The sequence below is a fragment of the Aythya ferina genome (genome assembly GCF_964211825.1).
Source record: "Aythya ferina genome assembly, chromosome: 6".
NCBI lineage: Eukaryota > Metazoa > Chordata > Aves > Anseriformes > Anatidae > Aythya > Aythya ferina.
Genome location: NC_140303.1, coordinates 6443605 through 6470040, shown reverse-complemented (window position 1 = coordinate 6470040; position 26436 = coordinate 6443605). Strand labels below are relative to the sequence as shown.

Genomic DNA, 26436 nt, shown 5'->3' with positions numbered 1-26436 from the left:
CGCCATCTTGGGGCTGGGCGGGCCGCCCTCATCCCAGCCCCCAGGGGGCAGACGGCCGGGGGAGGGCAGCTCGCACATTTTAAATCAAAATTAAAATTAAAGCGGTGAAGCCGCGGTTCCTATTTCTGTCCCACCTGCACTTTCACCACTAACCGCCACCAGCCGCCGTCACGCTGCGTTGATAACCCAGTCCGTGTCCTCAGGTCGTGGGCACTTTTGCACAAAACAGGGATTTTCTGTGACATTTTTGAGGGGCTAGTGTAATGCGGTGATGGATGTTATTTTAAAAATAGCCAGTTACCACTTTTTTGCACAAATAAGACATTTTTTACTTCCAATGACATTTTTTTTTTAAACAACATATTTATCACACATTGCCAGAACATTCTCTTAGCAAGAAAAGAAATACACCACTGAGCTTTTTTTGTCCTCCCCCTCACTGGCTGTCATTGCAACCAAAATGTAAATCAAGTCTTAAATAGTCTTCTGTCAAATCTTGAGTCGCTTCTGTCTGGAAGCCACATGGTATACTTAAAAATTCATCCTTTTTTTTTTTTGCTAGGATACAGAAATAAGCGCTTAGAGCTCAGCTGTACCTCCTTCATTCTAGTTCCAGAGTTGATTATATACAAGATTACTCAATACTACACGGTACCCCTAAAATGCAGTATTCCTGCACGTTTCCAAGACATGCAAATTATTTATATCCTTTTCTGCAAAAGCATACTGTTAGGCCATGTAATCTGTCAATTCACCTATTTCTAGTTCCACTTCTATTCTAACTTACAATTTACAGTTTCTCTTCATATTCTGATATTGTTCTATAGTGAAGCTCCTTCTCCTGTAACAACAGCAACCCTTTCCCCCACTGTTACAGGTCTCTCGGCTACTGAAAAATAATCCATCAGTCAAGTATCAGAGAAAGCAGTCAAAAAGCTACACCTTAAAAGACATTTCAGTTTCTCAGGATGTCCCATTTACACATTGACAAATCAACGTTCTGGTAAGCAAAATGAAATAAATGCAAGAGTGACAATTTGCAAAAGCATACATAAACCGAGCTACCAAGTTGATGTAGAAATCCCCTGAGCTGACAGTTAAGGACTTTCTTCGGTCTTTGTGACAAAAATCACAAGAGCAGATAAGGCATGAATTATACCACCATTTTATACCACCTGTCACAGTATTTACTGTGAGACAAACTTCCACAATGCAGTAACAAACACACCCATCTACAATCCATACAGCAGTAACCAGCTACTTTTAACTATCCTGCAACGGTAGCCCCACCAGTCCTTTCAATGGAAAAATTCTGGATTTATTTAGTAGATTATCACTTGTGTCATGGCTGATTGGGCATCTGTGAAACATCACTCTCCATTTCAGCATTTATTCATAGCTTCCTTACTCGCATCAGCCAGACTTACATACAGTCTTTAGTGTTGATTATGCTTTAGAGCTAGGCCTGCCCAGTTCTTCACAGAAATCTTTCTTCTTGACGTTTCCATTTCACATTTCGGTATTTGAAGGCATCTTCTTATAAACCCAACTTTCACACCAGACAATGCTTTAGGAAGTAGTAATTGTACCTCAGATGTAAATGCATCTCTCATCGAATACAATTAGACGAACGGCACAGTAGACTACTTGTTTCCTTTGCCCAAGAAGCAGTAGCCATGTCAGGGTCGGTCAGCATCACACCTTCTGCTTAGTACTTATTGATGCCAAAGATTCGAACACCATGCAACTGCGGCAGCTTGGGGATAAGCACTGTCAGAAGAGAGGTGGTGTTGAGAATAAAGTGTGTTGGATCGTACTTTGTGTAGAAACTTGCCAGAAAGTACCTGCAGGAGAAAAGGGAACAAGCTTAGCTGATGGCACCCTTATCGACAAATACACCAACAAAGCCTGTTTGAAAAAGGTGCTCCAGTAATCAGATACATTTTACTAGCTAGCAATGGATATATTCCTGTATCTCACCTTGGGTTCTAGAACGCCATAGAATAATATTATGGACTAAGTATCTTCTTTCAATTATTCTCAAGGTGCTAGAAAGCAACTCTCAAGTAGAATTGTCCTCCAGCATTTCTCCCCACCCCTGAAGTTAGAGCGTATGAATTTGTAATACAGACTTTACATGGTATAAGAGCTGTTACCAAAACTATGTGCATTTCAGCTACCCTTGCAAACTCAGTGACAAACCATTCGACATTCTTCAGTGCAAAACTCAGTTCTGCTAAGCACATCTGTGAGCAGGATGATCTTAAAATGTCTGGTTTGCATTTCCAACACAATTTGCTTTAAAGCTAGTCCACAGCCTGTTCAACTGGAAAAGTGAGGGAATGTGCCTCAGAACCCAATTCATTACGTACTTTTTTTACACATTGAACCAATAATTTCATCTTATTTTTTTGCAAAAACTAGTCATGGCAGTGTGGTTATCACATTTGGGTTTTTTTGTTTGCTCTTCCAGCAAATGGGAGACGTTTATTCAGCTTCTTACACATTCTTGGTGCGTGAAGAGAACCATATACAAGTGTTAGGAATACAGAATTCTCACTGTCGAGCAGGAAGCTATCTTTGAAGAAAGAGAGGATTATCTGAGCAGTTATAAGTACTTTTTTCATACTCTAACCTTTGTGAAACAACTTTCTGTACACAACACCATATCTTCCCTCACGCCTCCCGCAACCCTGCCAAGCCAGTGGACAACTTCCTTATAGGAAAAACAGACAAACTTTTTAGGACTGGATATAAAATACGTATCTGATTTCTTTCAGTTATGCAACCGTACTTTTGTCAACAGAGACAGGTGCTGTAGAGTTTCCAATCAGTATATTTACATAACTAGTGTACACAAGACAATCTGAACAAGGCACAACTGACATGCAGTACCATGGGCCTCATTCAGTGCACACTGCCACTTAGGGAAGTTATGAGGGCATAACTCACAAGATCCAAAATGGTTAATAAAAGCTGTAAAGTAATGTATACGCATTAAAGGCAAGTAGTTTAGCTTTTCAGTATCTGTGACTTCAAAATCTCTGAAAGAACTTTGAGGGTTAATAGTAAGTTTTCCTCACAAGCTTTCTAATTTTGTAAACAGTTATTAATGGGATGGGTTTTAAAATTTCAACTTCAGTACATGAATTAGTACTGAAAGCTGCAGGAAGGAAGACTGTTGATAATATGGTCTGTAAATACATATTCCCTACCTCTTTGATGTAGATATGAACAAGCAAGAAAGAGAGAATATGCTTTAAAATGTAAATTGCAGCTCATTTCATCAAAGCTTTTGAAATCAGGGTTATATGACTCAAATCATCATAATGTAGTTTAGAACTCACAGAATTATAGGAGAGATTGTGAAGAATTTTCTTGAAGATGTGAATTGTACTCCATAATCCAGTTGTTCCCAGTGTGTTAGTAGCCTAGCTTTCCCCTGATCAGGTGTTTCAAAAGGAGTTCCCTTTACTGCATGCAAGAAGACGTACATGCCCTGAGGGGGGGGGAAAAAAACGAATACAGTGGCACTTTTATCTGTGTTATATAATTGCTACATTGTTCAATGCATTGTGGAAAAGAAAAAAGAAAAAAAGGCTAAATGAATTCTCACCCAGGAGAGCAGCTAACCTGAAATAACACATTAGTTAGTGGCGAACAAAAGGAAAAGACAAGAAATGATTTGCCCAAAGTTACACAGTCAGTGGCGGATTCAGAATTAAAGCTGAGGTCTGTGACATTCAATCCAGTGCCTCATCTTCTACATCAGATGGCAAAAATTGCATGACATCAACAGAATTTAAACAAGTACTGTAAAAAGTTTAGGGCTACCAATGTATATTACTGCTTCCCTAACAGTCTTAAATTGAGTTACAAGGTAGAGCCTACACAAAGTAAAAATCTCTGTGAACGTTGGCAATATTACAAGAACTTCTGAAAGTTTTCGCAATCCCCCTCTAGCTTCAAATACTTTGAAGCTAACTACCAGCAATCTGTTGAATGCCATCTGTCCATCTCTGCTACTTCTCCTGAGCCACACTGGATTGTTCTTTTTCATTATATGATGGAAGGATGCCACGGCTACTTGGTTCTAAAATATAAATTTGAGTCCCTTCATTTGGCATAGGAGAGTCCAGTTTCAACAAATGAACAAACTTTCCAATTTTAACAAACATTTGTCTTCTATCAAAAACAGCATGCCAACTCCAAGCAAGAGTCTCTACCAGAAAATAAAGACTCCAATTTTCTTTCTTTCAGGTGCATTTATTTTTTATGCACCCAGAGAAATAATTATAGAAAGATTTATACAGAAAAATCACATTTTTCTGAATTCTTGTAAAGGAGGTGAGAGCTGAGCAAGTCACTTCATGTCTTCTTACACTTTTTTTGAAACAGCCTCCTAACCAGAGGCCTAGTACCACAAAAGAACCAGTTTGTGTAATATTCATGATGTTCAAAGTATCTCAGTTTTAATAAGCAAAAGGCGTTTTTTGGACATCCAAATGCTTACTGCACATTTTATTTTGCACCGATACTTACACAAAGGACCGCCAAAATTGCTTTTAAGGTCAGGTGAGAGTTCTCCTCTAGCAGAAATCTTTATCAAAGCATCTAAGGATTTGTTTCAATAATAATAAATAATAACAACACAAAACTGCCATGTAAATGCTAAAATATCCAAACTACGGTTTATACTCATCTTCTGTGTTCCACTAGAAAACTACTTGCCAGTGCACACTCCCATCCCTGTTGTCATTATATCGAGTTGAATTAATTTAGTAAGGTATTTGGGAAATATTTAGTAATTTTTGCTTCTGTTAGTATCTTCCTAAGTCAGGCATGTCTGATATTGTCAAAGATAAAGAATGAAATGTTCTACTAATGCTTACAACCTGCTATTATTAAACCTTTTTTTTTTTTTTAAACCTTTAAACCTTTTTAAACCTTTTTTTTTAAAACCTTTTTTTTTTTAAAAAAAAAAGGCTCAAGGAAAAATAAAAACAATTCTACAGGATAACAGAGGGTATTACCTAACCTCAGTCTCAAGTTGAACTATCGTCTTCCTAAATAAGGAGGAAGATATCTTTTTGTCAAGACTTCTTTGCTAGCCTTTGAAAGCTGTGTTAGCAAATCTCAAGTACAATATGAATTGCTGCATTACAGCCTTCTTTTCTCTAAGCTTGGCAGGACCAATATATGCATTTGCATTATTTAAATAGTTATAACGGCATTATATCATCCTGGGGAGAGAAGGCAGAAAGATTTTCAAGGTCTTCAGCTTCCAAATGCTTTTGCATACAGAAGTCATCCTTCAAATCACAATCCACTGAGTAACAAATCAGTTTCAATGGGTCAATGCGGTGCAGTTTTTCCCACCGCTTTCAAATATAATTTTTTTAATGTCATGTATAGTTACAGTGTTGTGTGCTGAAGTCATCTAGCTTGACCAGAAACCAAAACAAAAAAAGAACACGAATGCTTCCGCTCAAGGAACAAGCATCATCTGAAGTACTGAAATCAAACATTTTAAGATATGAACACATTTATGCAGAAACATTAATTGAAAATATTTTTAATACATTACATTTACAGTTCTTAGATCTGTTTAGTACATAAGAAATATCTCATAACTTTTCTGCTTCGACCCAAAGCAATCCTCTTCCCAAAATGTGCCAACCCATTTAATAGCAGATATGTCATGTAGAGAAAGTGTTTTGGCTAGATGGATTTTATTATCCATACAGTCAGGCTTTTTTCCTCTTCAACTGCTTCTAAAAATACACGTGAACAACTTTTTAAATTGTCTTACAGGAGAGGGTACTCACCAGATTGTGAATCACGTTTGTTAAAGTCCATGCAACAGGGACACTAAAGAAAGGAATGCTGAGCAAGACAATGTGAAGCATGCCAACTCCGAGTGCGTATGTCAGCCACATTCCACGACTGTTCATCACCCGCGTGTTTGGATTTACCTCGCTGTGGGCAACTCCTACGTTCATTTTAACTCTGTAAAACAGAACTGTTTGAAGAGTGAGACTGCTGTATTATAGAGTTTCCCAACAGATATATATATATGCAGGCTGAGAATTAGGAAAAAGACCATTTAAAATAAGCAGGTCTGGAAGGAACATGGTGCCTAAGTTGAGATGTACCTCGAGATCTTCAGGTATGTTTTATAAAGAAGTCACTACAAAGAGGCTGCTGGAAGCTGTTAAAAAAATGCGCGCACACACAAAAAACCCACACCACCAGGCCTGCCACAACAGGGACGTTTAAAAAAACAAAACAGAGTAAGCTGTGCTGTTAGAAGCTGAAGGTGCAAACCTATAGCGACACTGATCTTTGTAATTTTTATCCTCTAAATTCCTTTCTCCTGCCACTACAATATCCACAGTTCTGTCCTACTTCCCATAGCAAGTGATTGTCCCCCTCCTCTCACTCGTGTTAAGGCTACGCAGGAAATTTGCATTTACCAAGTGCCTGGCAACCGAGTGCTAGGAAGACTGAATAAGGGTTAATGTAGGCCTGCTCTTTTGCAGCCAAGTGCAGATTTCAGATTTCCCTCCTCCCTCGGGCAGTTTTCTGCAGATTTTGGAACTCTTACCTTGACGTTTTTGTCTGGCTGAGATCAGACAGACACAGACACACACAGCACAATTTTCTGATCCTGGTTACTTTGGGAAACTGACACAAGTTAATGGAGGAGACCCTCCTGGCCTGGCATACTAAAATTTCTAATAATTATTAAAAAAAAAAAAAAAGTTGCTGCATACTTCATACTCACATGACTTGTAAGACAATATACCTGGAAGACTGTATTTATTTATGGGACCGTGATGGAGAGCTGTTAACTTCCTTCTAAATCAGCATACAAAAGAGTTGTTTAACTGGCAGAAATAATTTGCGTTTTTTAGGAAGTTTGTTTCTTGTCCTTGTTTAGGATAGTAAAGCCCTGTAGGAGCTGTGATATCGCAGCAAAACACGCTGTGATATGTACAACATGCACATTAGCAGAGGTGGAAAAATAAAAACAGATGCGACAAACCTGCAATTGAACCGGGGCAACGCTGGTTTTAACCAGCACTTGTTGCACGCTATTTCCAAACGGGCATGTGTTGAGATTTGCAACAGAAGGTTGCCACCACCTTGCTAGGACAAAGCATCACCGGTTTATGAGCGCGCAGAAGGAAATTATAAGATTTTGACAGCGTTTTTTTCTTCATGTTTCTCGTTTAGCCGCCCCCGGGCAGCGCCGAGCCGCTGCAGCCGCAGGGCCGGAGCCCGGCACCGCCACAGCCGGGGGCAGGGCGCGGAGCAGGTGCGGGGCCGCCGGCGAGGCGGGGCGGCCATGGGACAACACAGCCACCGCCGAGCCCTCCTGTGGGGGACAAAAGGGCAGCTCCACGCCGCACGCAGCCCCTCCTGCCAGCACCAGCCCCCCGGCTTGAGGCGCTGCGGCTCCGAGCCCATACACAGCCCCTCAGCCCCCACACACCCCCAGTCCCCACACACACCCCCAGCTCCCAGCCCAGCCGCCCCCCGTCCCCCCCTCAGCTCCCCTCAGCTCACCTCAGCTCACCACAGGGGCGCTGGGGGAGCTCGGAGCAGGGCAATGCCGGCCGGGCCGCCCCCGGCAGCGCTGAGGGGAGGGAAGGGAAGGGAAAGGCAAAGGGAGGGAGGAGCCGGGGCCGCCCACGGCAGCGGCGGGCGCGCAGGTAGCGGGGGCACGGCGGGGCTGGGGCGGGCGCGGGCGGGTCGTGAGGGGGGAGAAGGGAAAACAAAAAAGGGGGAAAAGGGGAAAAAAAGGGGAAAAGGGGGAGCCGCCCGCCCGCCACCGGCCGCCCGCCCAGGCCTAGGCCTGCGCCCGGCTCCCCCAGCGCCATAGCGGGCCTGGCTGCTCGGGAACCGCAAAAATAAAGCGGGGCAGACCCCAAAATCAGCCGTGTAACGCCTGCCCCTGCGCCCTGCGGGTGCTGTGGGGCTTCCCCCATCGCTTCCAGGTTAGTGCAGGGGGCCCTGCGCTGCCTGGCGCTGTTCTGGTGTTATTTTTATTAATTCCCACAGAGAGGAACCCCCAGGAGGCCGAGGAGTGGGTGTGGGAGCGTGCAGCATCGCTTCTTAGATCCTCCCTCAGCTTAGTCAATGTTTTTTAATAAAAATGCACAGCTGCAGTCTGGCGCTTGCTCTTAGTAAGGCAGAAAACACTTGGTGCAGAAGCCATGAGTGAGGTGTGCGACCTGACCTGCCTTCCTGAGTGCCTCTGGACGAGTAATATCGGTCAGCCTTTAACGCCTGTCTTCCCGTGTGCCTTGCCTTTGTCAGTGTGTTTGGTGGGAAAATGATTTGTCAGATCTCTTAACCACATCTAAAGGGCAAATCCTCTTTGGAATGCAAATGCCAAGTATAAAGAGAAAAAAAAACTTCTGGTGCTGTGCTCAGAAAAGTGCTAATTCTGCTGCTTCTTCAAAACACTGTGCATTGGTTTGTGGTGGTTAGTGGTTTTTTTTTTGGTTTGGTTTATTTTCCAGGTAACCATGTATTTGTTTTGTACTTCATGTTTACAGTGGCACTTCTGAGAAGGATATCAAGGCAGAGAAGCGTTCTGTAATTGTATCAGCTGCACGTACCCTGCAGGGTAGTCTGGGGTGCTGGCCACAGTCCCTTGCTGTGCACACCCTCCCGGTGTCCTCGCCGTGTCAGGAAGAGCTCTGGGTTTGCTCCATTCCTCCCCATGTGCTCATATCCTCGGGACAGATGCTGAGTGTGCAGTCAGGGAACCGGCCACGCTGTCCTCCAGCAGATAGCTTGGACTGAAGCAATCAGTCAACTGGGATTGTGGGTTTGTTTGTCTTTCAGTGTAAATAATGGCCGTTCCACATCTCCCAGTAAAGGGTGCTGTTGTGGACAGACAACGTTCCTTGTAAGACGGAGTGATGTAGTCCTTGAACCCTCCTTGAGGCACAAAGAGCTAGTAATGCTCTTTCTGCCCCCGTTCTTGTGTACAAGCAAAAGCTATGGTTGAGTTCCTTGTGTCGGGCTGCAAGGATCAGCAAAGATTTTAGCTGGAGCTTGGTTAATCACATCTAGTTGTGTGTTTAAAGATATGCCAATATATGCCAAAACTTGCAGATCCACTTACAATCTTTATGGTAGGTTGTCTCAAATTATAATACAACTGGGATTTTGTAGCCTTTTGTAAGTGTTTTCACTGATAAAAACACCTCTATTGGCATATAATATGAGGCATCTCTATTTTCAGTTGGAAGACCCAGAAATCAAGTGAGCTGCCTGCGGGTACATACTAAGTCTGATAAGAAAAGTAAGGTTATAATTCAGAAGTTGTTTTTTTTGTTTTTGTTTTTTCATTATTACTGACAGTAGTTCATAATGCCAATGAATACAACTTTTCTCAGCACAACTGTGCTGCCCTCACCAGATCCAAAGGAGTTACTTTCAAGTCACGTTTCTTCCTTGAATTTTTGGCTACTGGGAGTCATATGCAGAGCACAGTCAGCAGCACGGAGCTCAGAAATTACAAACGCAGGGAAAAATTATACAAAGAGTTCGGAAAAAAATGATAAAGTTTCAAAAGTTTTAGTTTTTGTCATTAGCACAAGAATTAGACGTGGTGCTAGGTAGATACGCTACCTGAAGACATTTCTGATGGCACTCCAGGTTGCCATGTAATGTCTTTTCTGTTATAATTGCAAGATCAAAGTCACATGTTATGGTAATTTAGAGGAGATGACTTTATATATGTGAGATAGTATACTGCTTTCCTCACTACATCTCTGAATTCTTGAAGTGTTGTTTGTTGTTTTTTTTTGGTAGAAGTTAAGTCTGCTTAAAATAATATTTCCTAGTCTAGACCTCTGTGTACTGTTTCTTCCATGAGTCAAACTCTCTGACTGGAGAGAAAGCTGTGTCCTAGTGTGTCTTGAAAATTGTATTCCTTAGCTGTAACGTTACATGTCACTTACATTTAAAAGTCACTGTAAAACAATTATTTAGAAATGCAGATTTGTAGCGTGTCTTTTATATTCTATTTCTCCTTTGTTTCTGCGCAGCTTCTCCGATTCTAATTCCACTATGAAACAGCTCCCAGCAGAAACTGTTCGTCTCCTTTCAAGCTCTCAGGTGATTACCTCTGTTGTCAGCGTGGTGAAGGAGCTGATAGAAAATGCTTTGGATGCCAGTGCCACGAGTATTGACGTTAAACTGGTAAGTCCTCTTTCTTGTATGCTTGCAGGTAATTATACATAAAATAAGATGCTGGGAAGGTTGTTCCACTGCCAGTGTATTTTTTTTAGGCTGTCGTAGTTTTGGTGGTGGGAGGGTATTAATAATTGTGTATAAGTATACATTTTAACCTCAAATAAAAGTGGTTCCAAATCATTTTCCCTTATTGTTCTGAGGCCCCACTGAAACGACAAGTTGTGTTTGTGCTGCTGAGTGTGTCTTGAGAAGAATTGCCAGCTTATTTAATACTTCTTTTCTTACTCATAAATTTTTTTTCTGATTAATAGCTTGTTTTAAAAGATGCTGGACTTGAGTTTCACTGCTAGACTGGCTTACTGAGAGGTTTTTTTGTTTTTACTGCCAGGCAGGAGGTAACCTGCAGGTGAGGTGGTTTGCAGGTAGAAGCCATTGCAGTGGCAAGCTGTAGCAGGAAGCTTTGACTGGGGTTTTATTCCTGTTGCCTTCTTGGCTGACCAAACTCCAATAGGTGGTGTTGTCTTCGCATGGTGTGGCAGATGGCTTTTAGACAAGACCGGGGAACACATCAGCTCGTACTGTAGCTCTAGATAACGTGGTACTGCTTTCATTACAATATAAACTTAGTCATTTAATCAAAAACTGAACTGTGGCCAAGATGTTACGTGTTATCTAGTTATTAATTTGAACCTCAGCTCTGTTGCTATTAGAAAGACAAACACGCTGGAGCTTGCCTTGTGAGCAGCAGGGTCAGCTGCCTCAGTAGCATGACTGTGCAATAAGCATATGTAGAGCAATGGTTTTATTTTTGACGAGATGCCCTGGGTTCAGGTTGAAGAATGCTAAAAACTGTTGATTAAGCAATATAATTGCTTGTGTGTGAGTGCAGAGACTCCACGGCCATTGGTTTTATTGATTTCACTGACTGAGCTCTAACGACGGGAATTTGAGACTAATCTTTGAAGTCTGATTTCCACCCGTGTGTTGTAATTAAACAGAGAGATGAGCAACAGCCTATGGTAGTATTTGGAGCAGAGGTGGGATTCAGAAAGTATGGACCTAAAACCCTGTGCTTGATATCGCTAGACCTTTCTGCCTCTCGTGATCAGTTCATCTCGCTAATGCAAAAGACCAGCAAGAAGGATGGACTGTGTTGTGCCAGTTTAATGAGCTGAACTGATCTTCAGAGAGTTGTAGCTGAAGCAGAGATGGGTCCATGCAGTCGTGAGTGAAAGAGGAGGGAGCTGAACCACATGGCTTGGCATCAGTGGTCTGTTAGAATAGCATAAACATCTCATAGCATCACATGGGATTAAGGCCGTGGAGCACAAGTGGAAGGTGTTAACAAAATACAAAGTTTATACAGTAATATTTTAAGACAATGTGCGTGAGTAAAAATGAAGAACATTAGAAATGAAATGGAAAACCAATCAGTAACGTTGTGAAGAAGATAAATCTGCTCACTGTTTTCCAAAGCAGATGAACGACAAGTGTCAGAATTGAAGGCGGTTGTTCATGGTAAAATGCAAAATCCAAACCCTGCCTTGTTGCATACTGCAGTGGAGTGGAACATTTCCCCTTTTTATGTCCCGACGTGTTTTTAAGTCCAGCTGAGGTACATCACAGTTTCCATGTTGCTTCCCAGTAGGAGTTTGACTCAAATATAAGCAGAAGCATTGTTTTTCACCTGAAGATAACTTTAGCAATATTCATTAATACTCAAAGCAAAAACTACCAACGTTTCTATTGTATATCAATTAACTAAATATTTATAATTCTCTGCCTGCCTCAGAGGCTTTTGCTGTTTCATAATGCAGGTTATATGTGAATACATGTGTTATCTTAAGATGCCTTCCTTTTGTTTTGAGTTGCATTACTTTTTACCTTGAGAAATAACCCTGGGAGTACATCCTGTTTTTCTTAACTGCTTCTAGCGTATGTCCAGGTGGAACAACAAAGTTAGTTCAGTTTAGCTTTCTGTGATCACCCACCACGTGCTCTGGAACCATGGTAGCCACTCACTCAAGACGTTTTTTCGAAGTAAAACCTGTTTTAAGGTTCCTAGATGTACCACACAGTACAGCGTGCTTTTCTGTATGTCACATCATAATCTTTTCAAAGAGCCACACATGGTTTCTGTAAAAGAAGTTTAGTTAGTGATCCTGCAGCTCTAATTACTTTAACCTCCTGGCTTGTGAATTCTTTGGCTGTGATTTACACCTGCAGATTATGATATAGCTGGAAGGAAGCATTTGTTTGCTGGGGCTGAGTGTGAGATGTTACAGAATGTGAATTCCATCTTTCATTTAGTTGTTCTAATTGCCTGGGTTTTCAGAGTTGTAACTATTTATGCAGGTGCTTATTGAAATGAGAAGTATTTAAATCAGACTTCGGTAAAATATGTATCACATACACATAAAGGTGAATCATGCAGATTGACATGTAATATTAAAACAGGGAAGCAGTATTTTTAGCTGTTTTTTGGTGCCTTAATTCATTTGTCTGTCTTTGTGATCAATTTCTGGTTTTTTTTGTTTGCTTTTTTTTTTCTTTTCTTTTTAAGGAGAATTATGGGTTTGACAAAATAGAAGTAAGAGACAATGGCAGTGGAGTCAAGGTCACTGATGTTCCAGTTATGGCAATTAAACACTACACCTCAAAAATTAGCTCTTCTGAGGATCTTGAAAAGCTGACAACGTACGGTTTTCGTGGGGAAGCCCTGGGATCAATTTGTTGCATATCAGAGGTGAGCAGTTGCTGTGTGTCTGGAATTCTGTGATTTGTGCATGTCTGTGAAAGCTTGAATAAAATGTCAGAGCAAAGTGTTCAAATTGTTCAGAAAACAGGCTCCATCCAGGCTGCCAGAACAGTCTGCCTTCGTGTGCTGCCTTTCTCTACCCAAGAAGTTGTCTCAGCCAGAATGGAGCAGGGATGGATTGCTTCGTGTTTCTTTGTCCTTTTCATTTGTGTCAGGGTGTAGATAGATACGTGATTGCTTGGAACGCTGGTTTGCCCTTTGTAGAGTTAACAGAAAATGTAAAGTCTAAGAGTGTGGCTGAGTTTGCTCCTTGCATTAAGCTACGTCAAAGTAAGAAGCAGAAGGTGGTGGCCAGGAGGATTCAGTCAGGGCACTGATGGCCCACATAGCTGCAGTTGCAGCGAGGATTTCTGCCTTGATGTTATCTAGGTGAGCAGCAGTCATGGGATCTTGCTGGGCTCCACGTCGCTCCTTGACATGTGTATGGCAGCAGTTGCACAAACCTGGTGTTGTCCTGAAGAGTAAACAGGAACCCGCACCCTGGCCTGCCCCAGTCTGAGCCCGGTGTTTGTGTTGCCTGACGCTGACAGGGTACGGACGCTTCAGACGTAAGCTGTTGACTAAAAGCAGCCACGTTAGTTCAAAACCATCCCAGCAATGTTCGTGCTGCATGTGAAGGGCATGGCGTCTGCGTGTTCCATTGTGCTCTGCCTTTCTGTCCGTGTGCTGTGCCACCATCAAGTGTGGGGTTCTTCTTCCTAAGCCTGCCGAGGATTAGATCCCGCAGGAAGGTTCTGGTGTCAGTGGCTGAGGGGAAGTGTCAACCATCAAGGTCGGGAGAGGTGTCAGGGGGTGAGAGTGCCTGACTCCGTGCTACCTTGGGCTACGTTCGCGTTGCACTAAGCAGGAGTGGGTTGTGTGTGTGGATGGAGATTTCCAAAGATGCTTTCAGAAGTGTTGGTGTTTTGACAGGCGATGCCAGCCCTCAATCTCTGGCTCCTGCAGACAAGTTGTCAGAACAGGATGCCATCTGCTCTGAGCATTTAAGCAGCTCCAGGTTGTGTTTCGTAAGAGATGGGAGTTGCTCTGAGTGTATTAAGTACTTTAATAGGCATTTCTTTAATCCATGGATCGGTAATTACATTAATTAAATGCTCTTGGTGTTAATTGCATTCAGCCTACCCAAACTGCCCCCTGAAGTTTCAGTTAAGAGGCACTGTACTACTGGCCCTTAACCATGTCTGTAATATTGTCATTTCCAATTAATCAATTACAGGTTGAGCTCAGAATGATTTGGACGAGAAACTAGAATAAACCACAACATCCTGAAGCTCTGTAGGAGTTGCTAACCTGTGTCTCTCGGGTGGTTCAAGCACAGTGGCTCTGTCACTCAAAATCTTGGTACCTGAACTCAGGGAGGTGCAGTTTGATTGAACTTCTGGCGTGCGATTGGTCTTGCTAAAGATGGTCGGAGTATTACCTTAATAGCTTACAAAACACACTACTGTGTGATTGCTAGATACAGTTGGGTGTGGAAAGATAATATTCTGTTTGTTTGATAGTAGCTGGGTCTGTGTAATCCCACGTAGCTGGCATAGCATGTCTTCTCTCGTGAGGGATGGAAGTGCAAACTGGTCGGTGGATTTAGTTGTTCCTTTAAACTGTTCAGAATAGAAGACAAAGAAGTGCGCCTGGTAGGCACCAGGGATACCTTGCACTTTGTCACACTGTTAGAAATGCGTGGCTTTTAGTTAAATGGATGGAAAAACTGAGTGATAATGCTGCATGTGTGCTGTGACTGTGAAAACACCTGTAGGAGAAGAGTTCTATAAACTCATTAAATGTAATCGTGGTGACTAACATAACACGATGGTTAGAGTGGAAGCGAAGCTTATTTAAGCCCCTTCTGATCTTTGGGAATCCTTGATTGACATGATTTATTTTTCCTATTTACAGGTTTTGATCACAACAAAGACAGCTGCTGATAGTGTCAGCACTCAGTATACGCTGGATAACAGTGGGCACATAACTTCCCAAAGGCCTTCTCATCTTGGACAAGGTAGGATGCTGCGCTCTAGCGTTGCATTCAGACAGGTATTTTTTATTTCTCTGGGGCTCTTATTTGATGTTGAAATATCTGTTCTATACTTGAAGGCTGAGTGTGAAATCTTGGCAGCTGTAAACGTGTCTTGCCTTATGTCTGTCAGCTGAGAACGTGTTGTTATCATGAGAATGTCTTGGAAGTTGCCTTAGATAGCAATTAGAAACTAGCGTCTCCTTCTCTGATTCTCTTCTTCGAGCTGGCAGAGTGGAAATAAAAACAAAAATAATGTTTCTGTGCATTGCAAAACCCTTGTTTAAAGGAGGAAGAGTTGCTGTCCTGTACATGAGGGAGTAGCTGGAAGCAGCGTGGCTGTAGGACCAACCGAGCAAAGCCTCAGTTATTTTTAACCTGCCCGGAAGGGCATGCCATAGAGATCCTTGTGCATGTTTGTGTGAAAGATAAAGGTTGCCCTCGCCTCAGAGGTGGCCTTGGTGCTTCAGACTTGGTGTGGGTTTGGGGCAGCGTTTGTTCTGCTGGTAGCTCTGGTTGGCTGATTGTTGCCCGGTGAGGACTGTTGAAGACAGCGTTGTCTCCTCGCATACACGCTCCAGCAGGTCTGTGCTCCCGGAGGAGGTGCTGTTTGCTCCCTTCTTGTGACTAAGGTGGGCTTCTGAGGAAGCAGTCGCTGCTTGTCTGTGAAGGTACCTCTGTTCTCACCCTCAGCACGTCCCAGCTGAGCCACAGAAGCTGCTCGTCAATATTCTTGCCCCCTGAAGCAAGGAGGGCCTTGTACACCCAGAGGGGAGCCTGGCTGCCAGACCTGTCTCTTCCTTGTCAGTCTGCTGACTGGCAGCAGGGAGCCATTAAGTCAGAAGCAGTTGCCTAGGGCTAGTCAATGGACAAATCCCAAAGAAAGGCCTGAATCTGAAAATTCTGCATCTCAGAGAGCTAATTTGAACCAGGAAATCTTTTTAGGATTTAGGCTGCAGTCTTTTCCACAGCCAGAACTCCTGGTCTGGAGCCTGGAAGTTGCGTTACTGTGTGTTCTGTCAAAATTGTGAAACAATTGCTGTTGAAAAATGAATTCTGTGGGAACTATCTAACTTGGCAACTAGGAATTTTTATGGTTGTATTGGTAGATTAATACCCTTCTTTTTGTCAGGCACTGCGTCTTGAGCAGAGGTACGTTAGGGGAGGCAAAGCTTGTGAGTGAGGTCTGTTGGCACTGATTTTGGTGAGATGACTGCTAACTTGGTATATTTCTTCTCCTCGAGCTGATATAATGTAATTTAGTGTTACTAGGAGTTATTTGTATGCAGTGGGCTGCATACAGTCCTCTTCAAGTGCAAAAAAAATTGTTTACTCAATGTAACTTCTGCTTGTTTTGTTTTTTCTCACCCACTTGCAGGTACAACAGTGACAGTCCTCAAGTTGTTTAAGAACCTTCCTGTAAGAAAACAGTTTTACTCAACAAATAAAAAATGCAAGGAAGAACTGAAAAAAATCCAAGATCTTCTGATAGCATATGGCATCATAAAACCAGAGCTGAGGATAATCTTTACACATAATAAGGTACTAATGACTATTTCTCTGTCAGCTATGTTAAGGCTCAGTTTCTGAGAAATTTATGAAGTTCATCAAATAGTTAGGAAGTTTCTTTCATCATAGGTTGCTTTTAGACTTCTTTCTTTGTTCTATATATGTATGTTTTACAATGGTTACAGATTTTAATCTTAAACTCCTAAAACCCACACTCTGCCTTTTGTCCTGCTCCAACAGATATCTTGGGCAGACGTATGAAGTACAAACATTATTTTTAGCTGGTGTTTGCTGAACAAAGAACTCGGCTCTTATGATGACAAAGGGCCCACTCAAGTGTTAACCTACAGCACATGCAAGTAGCTTGCTGTGTGCTGAGTCATAAGAGCTCAATGCATAATGATGGTTTTATTTTTAAAAGCTGAAGATTTCAAAACAGCTTGCTACATGGGTGTAAGAGTAACGTGTTGTAACAACAAGCTTTAGTTGAGCTTGTTGGTTGAAATTGAGAGAACAAATTGAGAGGCTTCTTGGAGGCTACTTAGACTTCACAGGTTACTGAACAGTAATTTTAACACACAGCTACAGAAGTGGCACCTCAAGCATGTCTCCTTTACCTGACCTCAATTTCCCATAGCTGATTTTACTGGCTGTGCTCCTGCTTTTGACACGCCAGAGGGAAGTTACACTGATGAATTCCCGAGTTGCCACAAAGTCGAGAGTGACATCTCGTGGCCAGACCCCTCAGCAATTCTATTCTAAACTTCTGGTTGTTGACCTTGTTTTTTTCCCTGTTTATTGCTCGGTTTGGATCGGTTGCTTGTCAACCAAACATTCACACAGGAGTTCCTTTTCAGGGGAAATGGTGAATTACACTGTGTGTTCTTGAAAAGACAGCAGATTGTCCATCTGTTTCTGGAGTTGTAGAACATACTTTGATCAGATTTAGGTATGTATTTCTAAATATCAAAGTGTAGATGTGGTGAATGCCAAAAAGCTAGCCCTGTGGCTACGGAATTGGTATTCCAAAGCTGAGTAACTACATTCAGCGGTATTTCATGGAGACTACAGAAAGCTCAAAACCAGAGACACCTCAGGATTTTTTACTTCATAAATTGTGTTAAGCTCGCTGACATATCTAGCAGTGCTTCACAGGATTGGTCTTAAATGTTGGTTAATAGAACTAATTTAATATTTAATTGGTGGCTTGGTTTTTGCTCTCTCTGACGGATGTGGTACAATTTTTCTCTGGTTAAGCTGGGGCTTTTATTTATGGTTCTTGGTTACTACAAGGGCTTAGTACAGTACCTTCTGTCGACCTTTTTTTCCCCTGTGTGGCAACTGTAGCTTGTTATCTTCTATGACAGATCCTGAGTTTGATATGCTGTGTTGGGAAATGCCTTGCTTTTTGTACAGAGCGTGGTTGCTCAGCTGACCTTGCTGATCTAGACATCTATTGCATGGTTGCTTTTAGAGTTTGCGTGCTCCGGTCTGTTTGGAAATTCCTATTGATGCCTCTGGATGTTGGCAGAGAGGCATAGGAACATGTCTCCTGGGTAAGGAAGCAGTGATTTTTGAGGAGTGGAAAAATGAGAAGGGGAGCAGTGCTGAGATTGCTACTGACAGGCTGCGAATGATTTCTATGGCATTTTGGTTTCATCCCCCTTGATTAGGCTATTACATAGCTTTTTTTTTTTTTTTAATGTCTATTTTAATGCAGTGACAGTAATGTGCAAGTTGGTCACGTCTCTTTCATGGCACTTACAAGAAAAATGTTGAGACAGCAAGCATTGCATGTTTTTGATGCTGGCTGTGCTCAGCTGGCAAAATAGATTCCTGCAAGCCGTTAGCTTTGAAAATTCAGTTAAGGACCCAATAGTATGTTTTTTTCATTGAGCAGTGGACTTGGTAATGATCTCATTTTGCAACATCACTGTTCAGTTCTTTGTGGCATCTAAAACCCACTTAAAGCTGAAAGAAATGCATGAAGATGTAAATGGCTCCGTTCTACCAACCTGTCCTTTTGCTGACCAACGAGAAGGAATGCAAGCAGTGTCCTGTAAGCTGCTTTGGTTTTGTTGGAGGTAAAGGTTAGGAAATGCTTTTTAGGGATATTTTGTCACCAGGTTAACTCTGTACACATACAAACATTTTTTCTGACAGTGAAATATTTTCTGATAGTGACATTGTACTTCAAAGTGTGGGACAACAGCAAGCTGGAGAAAAATAAAAACTTTGGGGTTGGAAAGCAATGATCAGGACGTGTATGGTATGGGCACTGATCATGTAAAAAAAAAAAAAAAACAAAAAAAAAAACTATGTATTATTATCTAATGGCATGTGTGATACTTCTGCAGACCAGTAGTCTTAGGAATAGAGGATATTACGTGGTTTGGCATGAGTCTCTGATATAAAAAGGAAGGAAGAGACAAGAGAATTGCTTTAGTTGTCACTGCGTTCTTTGCCATGGGAGGGTAGCAGTACTTGAAGAAATGTTTAACGGCTCCTTGAAGCTCATTTCAGGCAGTGGTCTCAACCTAGCTTAGGAAGTGATGCATCCGTGCTCCAAACCACTTGGTTTCCAGTTGCTGGGAATGTGTGAAGGCGTCCTGTCCTCTCTGCTTCAGAGGTAAATTCTCCAGTAGCATGTTTGGGTAGGCTTCTTTGGTAAAGTAAATCAGTACAACTGCTTTCTGCAGGCAGGATATATTCATTGTAATGGCAAAAGTAGTGCTGATTTTTTCGGCTCTTCATTTTGCACTGCTGGCCCTAATTAATTTAATTTATTTAAAATAAAAATTAGTTTAAAAAAAAAAAAAACTGCTCAGACGTTTTTCAACACAAGAGGTCGCTCAGTAGCTATTGCTGAGCTGGAAATATCAAAGGCCAAAGGAATCGTATAGAAAGTGTAGTCTGTCTGTTCTTCAAAACTGCTATAAAATAATGTTCAAACTACTTAAAACAAATGAATGCATATTCCTGTGTGTCTGCTGCTGTCATTCCTTGCAAAATAAAAACTGCCTATTGCACTGTGCATTTCCAGAAATTTGGAATTGTGTAATTCCAGTGCATAACTACTTTCAACAAGTCTACATGCAATTCATTTTCCTTCAGATGCTAAATATTACTGTCATTACAATTATTAATTCAGATCAGAAGATGCATCTCCTATACGATGCTACAGGATGTGTGTGTTAGGATAATACTCTACTGAGTCAGGTTGTCTTTTTCATTTTTTTGGTGGCTGTTGTATTTGTTTGGCATGTACCAGGAATCAACTTCTTAGAATAGCTTTATTTTTTCATGGAGCTCGTGGTTTATATATTACTTGAAAAAAAAATTTTGTATGTTCAATTATTCAAACAAGTTCCTAGAATCCCAAATTCTTGAGGCTGAGCCAATGCTTTCTGCTGCAATAGAAGATGATACACGTCAGGAGTGAGATCAGGTTCCAAGGCTTAAAAGAGCAAGAAGGTAGCAGAGATGAGGTACTGCAGAAGGAGACGAGGAAAGATGGGTTAAAAAAAAGTAGAAAGGGTAGCACAACGTGTTTTTAAAAGATCTTGAAAATAAGTGACAAAAGCAGTATATTTTACAATAATCCTTCTTAAAGTCCTGCATTTTATAAGAAATGAAAGGAGAATGGAAGAAAGCACAGCTCTCACTTTACTGAGGAAGAATATGTAATGTAATGAGGCTGAAAGCTTCATTAACATGTCTGAAGTTCGGCATCTGAAAATGGTTGTCTGACCGATTCTGGAAGAAATCCATTTTGGAAAATCAGGCTTCTTATTGAGCTGTTGAATGTATATGCATTTTTAGGACCCACAACGCATTGCGTGCTGTATTTCCACTACATTGATTTTAATGGTGTTCATCTCATGCTTCTCAGTGAAATTTCCATGTTTTTTTCCTTGCTGTTATACCACATCTCACATCCATGTTAGTACAAATGAAAATATGTCCATTAAATGTCTGGTTTGCTTTCTATGAAGAGCGATACTCCTCCTGCCTTTGAGTTGTTTTCTAGCAAGAAAAACAGATCTCCTTTTATCAATTCTTCCAGGGTTTATTTATCGTGTACTCTTTGTCAGTGACTTTCTGATAGGAAATAGTTGGTTGCTGTTTCTGCTCGGAGTGTTTTGTTTGCATTAGCAATAAATAATGAATCACTTTGCAGATCAACCCTTGAAGTCCTATTGCTATTTTGACAACTTGGATTAGCTCGTGCTCCTTCTTTTTATGAAGGTTTATCCTGCCAAGACATTCTTTGAATACTGATAATGTTGATCCTCTTGCCAGTATGGTTATGTTAGAAAGAGGTATTTTTCTTCTTTCATCACCATGTTCCTTGAAAGCATATTGAATAATGAGACAGCCAAATGGAAATAATTTACATGAGTATTCAGCAAGTTTATTTAAAGTTAACATTATCTGAAGGCGTGCGAAGAACATTCCGGAGTCAGCTACCGCTTCGCCCACGGCAAGCCCTTCAGCCCGAGATGCCATCTTCTGGCCACCTCCGGGCTCGGGCTGTGTTTCGCGGGAGGTGCCGCAGGGCTCAGCCCCACAACAACAGCCTTTGTGCTCTTCACTGCACGGCGTCTGGAGCCCACGGCAGCCCCAGGAGCTGGTGATGTTGGAGAAACGCCCCGGTGTGCCATCAGGTGGAACCTCAGCTCCGCTCCAGCCATGTCCCCCAGCTGTTCTCTGCTCGCTCTGCCAGGGGGACGTGGCTCACACCTCCGGGGTGCCAGTGGCCCCCTCCCTAGCCCTTGTGAGGGTGGGTGTGATTCTTACCCGGACCCCTTTTGTGGCTGTGCTTGGCCTTTAACCGAGGGATGCTGTTGGGTGATGAGTTGGAGCGTGTGCCATGTGGAGATGCTTCTTAATGATTTACATCAGCTTTACGTAAGATTTGGAAACAGCCTTTTTTGGCATGTATGTGATGCCTGGTTTGTGTTGCAGTTACTTACCATTTTAGTTCTTTGTGAGGAAATGCCACGTTATTCTCTGCTATAAGCTCAAGTTTTTGCTTTACAATTAGTCTCCTCTTACAGGACAGCCTTGGCCGCCCCCAGTCCGTGTCCATGAGCACAGTAACAGTTTGCTTTCTGTAGTAACTGGGCTTTGTTGTTTGTTTGTTTGTAGGGATGGAATAACCAGAGTTGTGCATTAGGGTAAACTCACCATTTTTAATAACAGGTTTGCACTTCAGATTCATTCGCTGTGCTTCCAAACGCTGTCGTAGCTGCATGTTGAAAAGAAGTCTATGCTGAGCAGAAACAGCAGCACTCAAGCTCTTCCTGGAGTTGGAAAGGCTGCTCCCGTTAATGTAATGATGATAAATTGACTCTTTCCCTAATCTATGTTTTAAAATGTAAAGGGGAATTACGATTAAGAATCTGCAGTGCTTTGCAACCAACGTGTTTTCATGCTGACCTGGAGTACAGTTCAGTCTTTTCTTCCACTCAGTGCTCAGTGGCTTTGCAGGGAAAGCCAAACAGAGAGTTAATTATGGTTTTTTTTTTTGTGATGTGGACACCTGTCCACTAGGAAATGCGCTGAGACCCTCAACTCAATTTACATCAGCCAGAGAACAGCTGCCAGATGGTAACTACTTTTGGTCGCTACCAACCTGGTTGAATTTGAACTGGTGACCTAGAGGTGAAATGCTTTATATCCTATTACTAATTCCCTGAGGTTTCCAGTTTCTCATCCATCACTTTTTTCAAATGACAGCACAGTATATGCCTGAAATCTCAAAACAATTACTGTTTCACATACGCCCCGTGTGCTGCAGTGCCTGCGATGTGCCTTTAGCTCTTGTAAGGCTTGCACATTTTTGTTGTACGCTTGAAAGCTTAGCACAAAAAAGATGTTTCCAAAGCCGCCGGGGAGTTTTCCCTCTTCCTTAGCAATGTACTTTGCCACAGCTAGGTACGTTCCCTGGTATTTCTACTGACTGGCACCTTTCAAAAGGCTTTTGAACGTCCTTCTTAACGTGGAAATCACTGTGATGATGTTGCATCCTTTAACTGACAATTTAGGATTAGAAACTGTGTAGTTTGTTGGGTTTGTTTGTTTTAAGCAGTTGAATTGTTTGCTTTTTTATCTTATTATTTTCTTATATGGAAATGGAACTTCTCTATCCACCATAGCAGAACGCATGTGGGTAAAGCAGCCAAAAAAAAAAGCCTTTGTGATTCTTTAAAGCTTGTGAAGATAGGTGTTAGCAGGTGGAGGGCCCTGGCTCCTTGTACCATCTCCTGGTTCCTCTCATAACTTACCTTCCAGCTCTGAGCGCTTCTCCACGGCACGATGCTCAAGAATGCCTCTTCCTCGGGCGGGTGCTCTCATATCACAAATGGGAAATCTGAGCAGGAAATTCTTCGGGATTTCTAGGATGAAGGGTGCTGTGGAAAATAGCTACCTTTCATCAAATTTCTGTGATAGCTGTAATGGCTGATGCCTATGCATGGGGAGGAAAAAAACAGTGCCTTGAGTTTCTCTCTTCTCTACCTCCACCGGTGGTTGAGCCACCATCAGTTGCAAAGATTCTCCAGAGGCAAATATAAAATGTATGCAGAAATCAGTTAGGATTTTGTAAGGGGTTGCATTGCTTTTCTGTAAGCTAAACTGCAAAAATGCCACGATTTCTATTTTCAAGGGAGGATTATGCAGGAGTTCTCTTTTCTTAAGGTAGCTTGCCACGCTTTTTAAAACAAGATACCAGTCATGGCCTGGAGCAGGTCAAACACCATCGCCACTTTTCAAGGCTGGCATTTTAAAGAACGTGGTTAAGTCTTTATCTCGGTGTCTTCTTCATCTTAGCTGATAGATTTTCTTCCACCGCAGAGAATGTGCCTGCCCTTGCAGCAAGGTGTCAGTGCATCACGGGCAGCAGCAGTTACACACGTGGTACAAGGTGATGGCTTTGTTTCGCTTCGGCCAAATTCAAACTCTTGCTGTGGCTGCCTGGCTTTGTTCCCGTTTATACGCCGTGTGAACAAGTAGGCAGGGATATTCTCAGTTGTGTTGGAGCTTAAAACTTAAGCCTGACAATTTATTAAGTCAGCAAAGCTAAGAAACATACTGACCTAAAGATTTAACTTTCTGAAGTGAGGTCTCAGGTGCCATGGAGACAGGATTTTGGAAATCTGTAGAACAAAATCAGTGAGCCTGTGAAATGCGTTTTTTTAACAGAGCTACCTTAGGTCACCAATCTGCAGTTCATGTGCAGCGCATGCTCTGCTGGACCTGTACACCCTGAAATGGTATTAACAGGATAAATAACACAATACCAACCACAGAATACATGAACAAAGACGACTGGGTTTGGGTACTGAAAGTCCACGTCACCTTTCATCCAAAAATCCCCGTTGTGCCACGGGAGGCTGGTTAAGTTCCAGCCATCATGCAGTGGCAAAGTAAGCAGGAGGAGTTTTTTTCGGCATCATTGTTGGCACTGCACGAGCCATCTTCAGCAACAGCATCCAGTCCTCAGCTCTTCCTAAGACTTGTCTTTTGTCTGGGATCTCAGATCGTTGTGGCTGCTGGTAGAAGCTCTAAAATACAAAGGATTGGTTGGCTGCATTTTTTCCCTGGGCCTTCCCTGGGGTCTTTGAGGAAACCAGTGATGAACTGCTCTTCTTCTCCTTAGTGACAAATACCACGGATCTCGATGGGAAGAGCTTGCATACTCTTTTTTTTCCAGTCATTTCATGTTTTTCTAGGAATCCTTCTGGGCTATGTGTAACATAAAAGAAACAGAGAGGCCTGCTGCATGCATACGTGTTTGTTGTCATCCTGCACAAAAGGATGCCCGCACACACCTGTGGTCTAGAGCTGGATGGGGCCGAAGAAATACAGATAGGGAAATGCAGCACGTGTGTCTGTGCAACAGAGTTTGATATACATTATGACTTTTTTTTAATAAGATCTAGATCATGTAATCCCCTTCAGTGAAGCAGAGAGGGAGGTGGGATATATTTGGCTAGCTCTAACAAACCCCAAGATGGTCCGCATGTAATAATATATCTGCGAGTAGGCTGTTTTTGCAGTGTCATCATACTGACCAGAGTCAGATTCTTCCTTGGCTCATCCTGGACACCAGGTTAAATGACCTACAAAAAAAATATGAGGGGTGTGTGGGGGTGTGTATTTTTAGCTGAACTAAAGGGTATAATCAAGGTTAAAAAAATGAGGGTATTGCAGAAACAGGCACTTTGTAAAATAAATGAAAGGGAGTAGTCTTTGTTTCTTAATAGAGTTTTCTTTTTAAAGCCTGTTGGTACATCTAGAGGGTCTCAGAAATCATTTTCTTTAAATGAATTGGCTGATCCTACCTTGTGGCATCAGAACGTGCAGTCAGGGCTAAAGCTGAGCACACAGACTATTCTGTGTTTACTTAGTATAAAAATTTCAGGAGATGCATTGCCTCTTTAGTGTGTGGGCTTTAATGTATGGTAATGGTAATTTAATGGGGATGGTAACTAGTTCCTAAATTTTTCTCTGAAGTTCCCAGTATTAAAATTTGACAAATATGCGGGTAGCTCAAAAATCAAATGAAGAAAATACCTCCTGAACTCATTAGCAGCATCTACTTTTAGCAGGTTTGCATTTAATAAGTTCTCATGTTCCCTGGCTTTTTAAAAGCACTTTACTGAAGTGATCTTTTTACAGGCCCGTGTATCAGCCATTCAGCAGGTCAGACAGTGTAATAACAACCTTGCATTAATCAGCAGCTACGATTTATATCTGTACCTGTGGCATCACGCTAGTATAACCTAAAATAAGCAGCGTGATGTTTATATTAGTCACGTAACAAGTGTCTTTCTCTGTTTGGTCACAAGCGTTTAATTTAAAATGTGCCCAGTAAAGAAAAAATTGTTTGGCACTCCGTGTTTCCATTTTAAGTAATCGGTTTTAAAATAGCCACAGTACAGGATATGTTTTATAAGAGGAGCTCTAAAGAAGACGACCAACTCTTTCATCACTCGAAATGTCTCCGAGGAGATGTGCAGCAGGTGTGAGGAGGGAGGCCGAGCGCAGCAGGCTTGGGCAGCCCCGCTCCGTCCTTTGCTGCTGCCTGCTTCCGAAGCACGGAGCCGTGGCCATGTGGCCCGTGGTTCTCCTTCACCCCGTTATGTATTCTCTGCCCTCCCTGGTGTGAATTGTCTTTTATTTGGGGGGGTTTTCCAGCTTGCTGTAGGATGGCAGGGCTGTGAGCGCGGTGTGGGCGAATGGCTGTCAGGCTGTGTGCAGAAGGTGAGTTAGATTCAGGCAGGAGTGAATTTGGAAGTGGAAAATTCAAGATTGGGGAACAGTTTTAGGGTCGCCAGTCTCAAAGCTTTAAAATCCCACCTGTCCTGTAAGAAGGGAATATCGTTTTACAAGAGCACCGTGTTCTTCAGTGGAATTCACCCTTCAAGGCCAGCGAATATCCTCCAGGACAGGTGGAATTTTAAGGCTCTGTATTGCGTTTCTTGAGATTGGTGCATTGCTCACCGTGCTTTCACATGACATCCTGTACCAGAATACTGGGAACTCATGTTGAATTTATTGGGCCTATGTAAACAGCTCTTTTTAAACTAGCATCGTAGTGTCAGATTTAATGGGCAACTTCCCACGCTTCTTTCCTTTTATGTTTGAATGTTGCACAGTGAAATAGACTCAGCTAACAATGAGAGAAGCAGATACAAAGAATCCAGTAGACTCAGTTGCCAGGAAGTGGAAAGCCAATTAAACACAATTTTTTTGTTGTTGAGATACAGTGGTAAAAGTAAGCAGGTTCAGAGTTAAATTTGTGGCTGTTTCATACAGTCATTCGTTCCTTCTCATTAGCGAGAGACCAAATTTCACTTCCCAAAGCAGC

At 42.2% G+C, this 26436-nt stretch overlaps 2 protein-coding genes and 1 long non-coding RNA gene across 12 annotated transcripts in view; 1 reads left to right on the top strand and 2 right to left on the bottom strand.

Annotated features, from left to right (window-relative positions):
• Positions 1–304: 304 nt before the first annotated feature.
• Positions 305–8163, bottom strand: ORMDL1 (ORMDL sphingolipid biosynthesis regulator 1). 5 transcript variants are annotated; one of them, XM_084522912.1, is made up of 4 exons: positions 7933–8163; positions 5829–6009; positions 3348–3499; positions 305–1844 (listed from the first exon to the last, which is right to left on the bottom strand). In XM_084522912.1, the coding sequence occupies exons 1-4, from the start codon at positions 7992–7994 to the stop codon at positions 1709–1711; spliced, it is 531 nt and encodes a 176-aa protein (XP_084379038.1). In that variant the 5' UTR covers positions 7995–8163; the 3' UTR covers positions 305–1708. The 5 variants fall into 5 exon arrangements, with proteins under 5 accessions (XP_084379038.1, XP_084379039.1, XP_084379040.1 ...); XM_084522913.1 differs by lacking the exon at positions 7933–8163 and adding an exon at positions 7573–7696 and having other exon boundaries at positions 5829–6022; XM_084522914.1 differs by lacking the exon at positions 7933–8163 and adding an exon at positions 7583–7670 and having other exon boundaries at positions 5829–6022.
• Positions 6352–7463, bottom strand: LOC311438493. The gene is made up of 2 exons (XR_014694139.1): positions 7049–7463; positions 6352–6861 (listed from the first exon to the last, which is right to left on the bottom strand). It is a non-coding gene; the product is annotated as an uncharacterized lncRNA (long non-coding RNA).
• Positions 7688–26436, top strand: part of PMS1 (PMS1 homolog 1, mismatch repair system component) — a 43720-nt gene continuing 24971 nt past the window's right edge. Inside the window, exons 1-6 of one of the 6 annotated variants that reach the window (XM_084522904.1) lie at positions 8524–8838; positions 9263–9322; positions 10071–10224; positions 12782–12964; positions 14933–15035; positions 16429–16592. In XM_084522904.1, coding sequence (XP_084379030.1) covers positions 10093–10224; positions 12782–12964; positions 14933–15035; positions 16429–16592 — 582 coding nt within the window. In that variant the 5' untranslated portion in view covers positions 8524–8838; positions 9263–9322; positions 10071–10092. Of the gene's footprint in view, positions 7719–7884; positions 8004–8523; positions 9323–10070; positions 10225–12781; positions 12965–14932; positions 15036–16428; positions 16593–26436 lie in introns of those variants that run through there. The other 5 variants (XM_084522903.1, XM_084522902.1, XM_084522905.1 and 2 more) reach the window with 5 other exon arrangements.

What these genes read in the sequence shown, in the direction of transcription:
- ORMDL1 (XM_084522912.1), bottom strand. Translation starts at nt 7,994, where the DNA reads ATGGGGGAAGCCCCACAGCACCCGCAGGGCGCAGGGGCAGGCGTTACA. An exon ending in GTTACACGGCTGATTTTGGG is followed by an intron (nt 6,010 to 7,932) that starts GTCTGCCCCGCT and finishes TCTGTTTTACAG; the next exon opens with AGTTAAAATGAACGTAGGAG. An exon ending in CAAACGTGATTCACAATCTG is followed by an intron (nt 3,500 to 5,828) that starts GTGAGTACCCTC and finishes CCCCCCCCTCAG; the next exon opens with GGCATGTACGTCTTCTTGCA.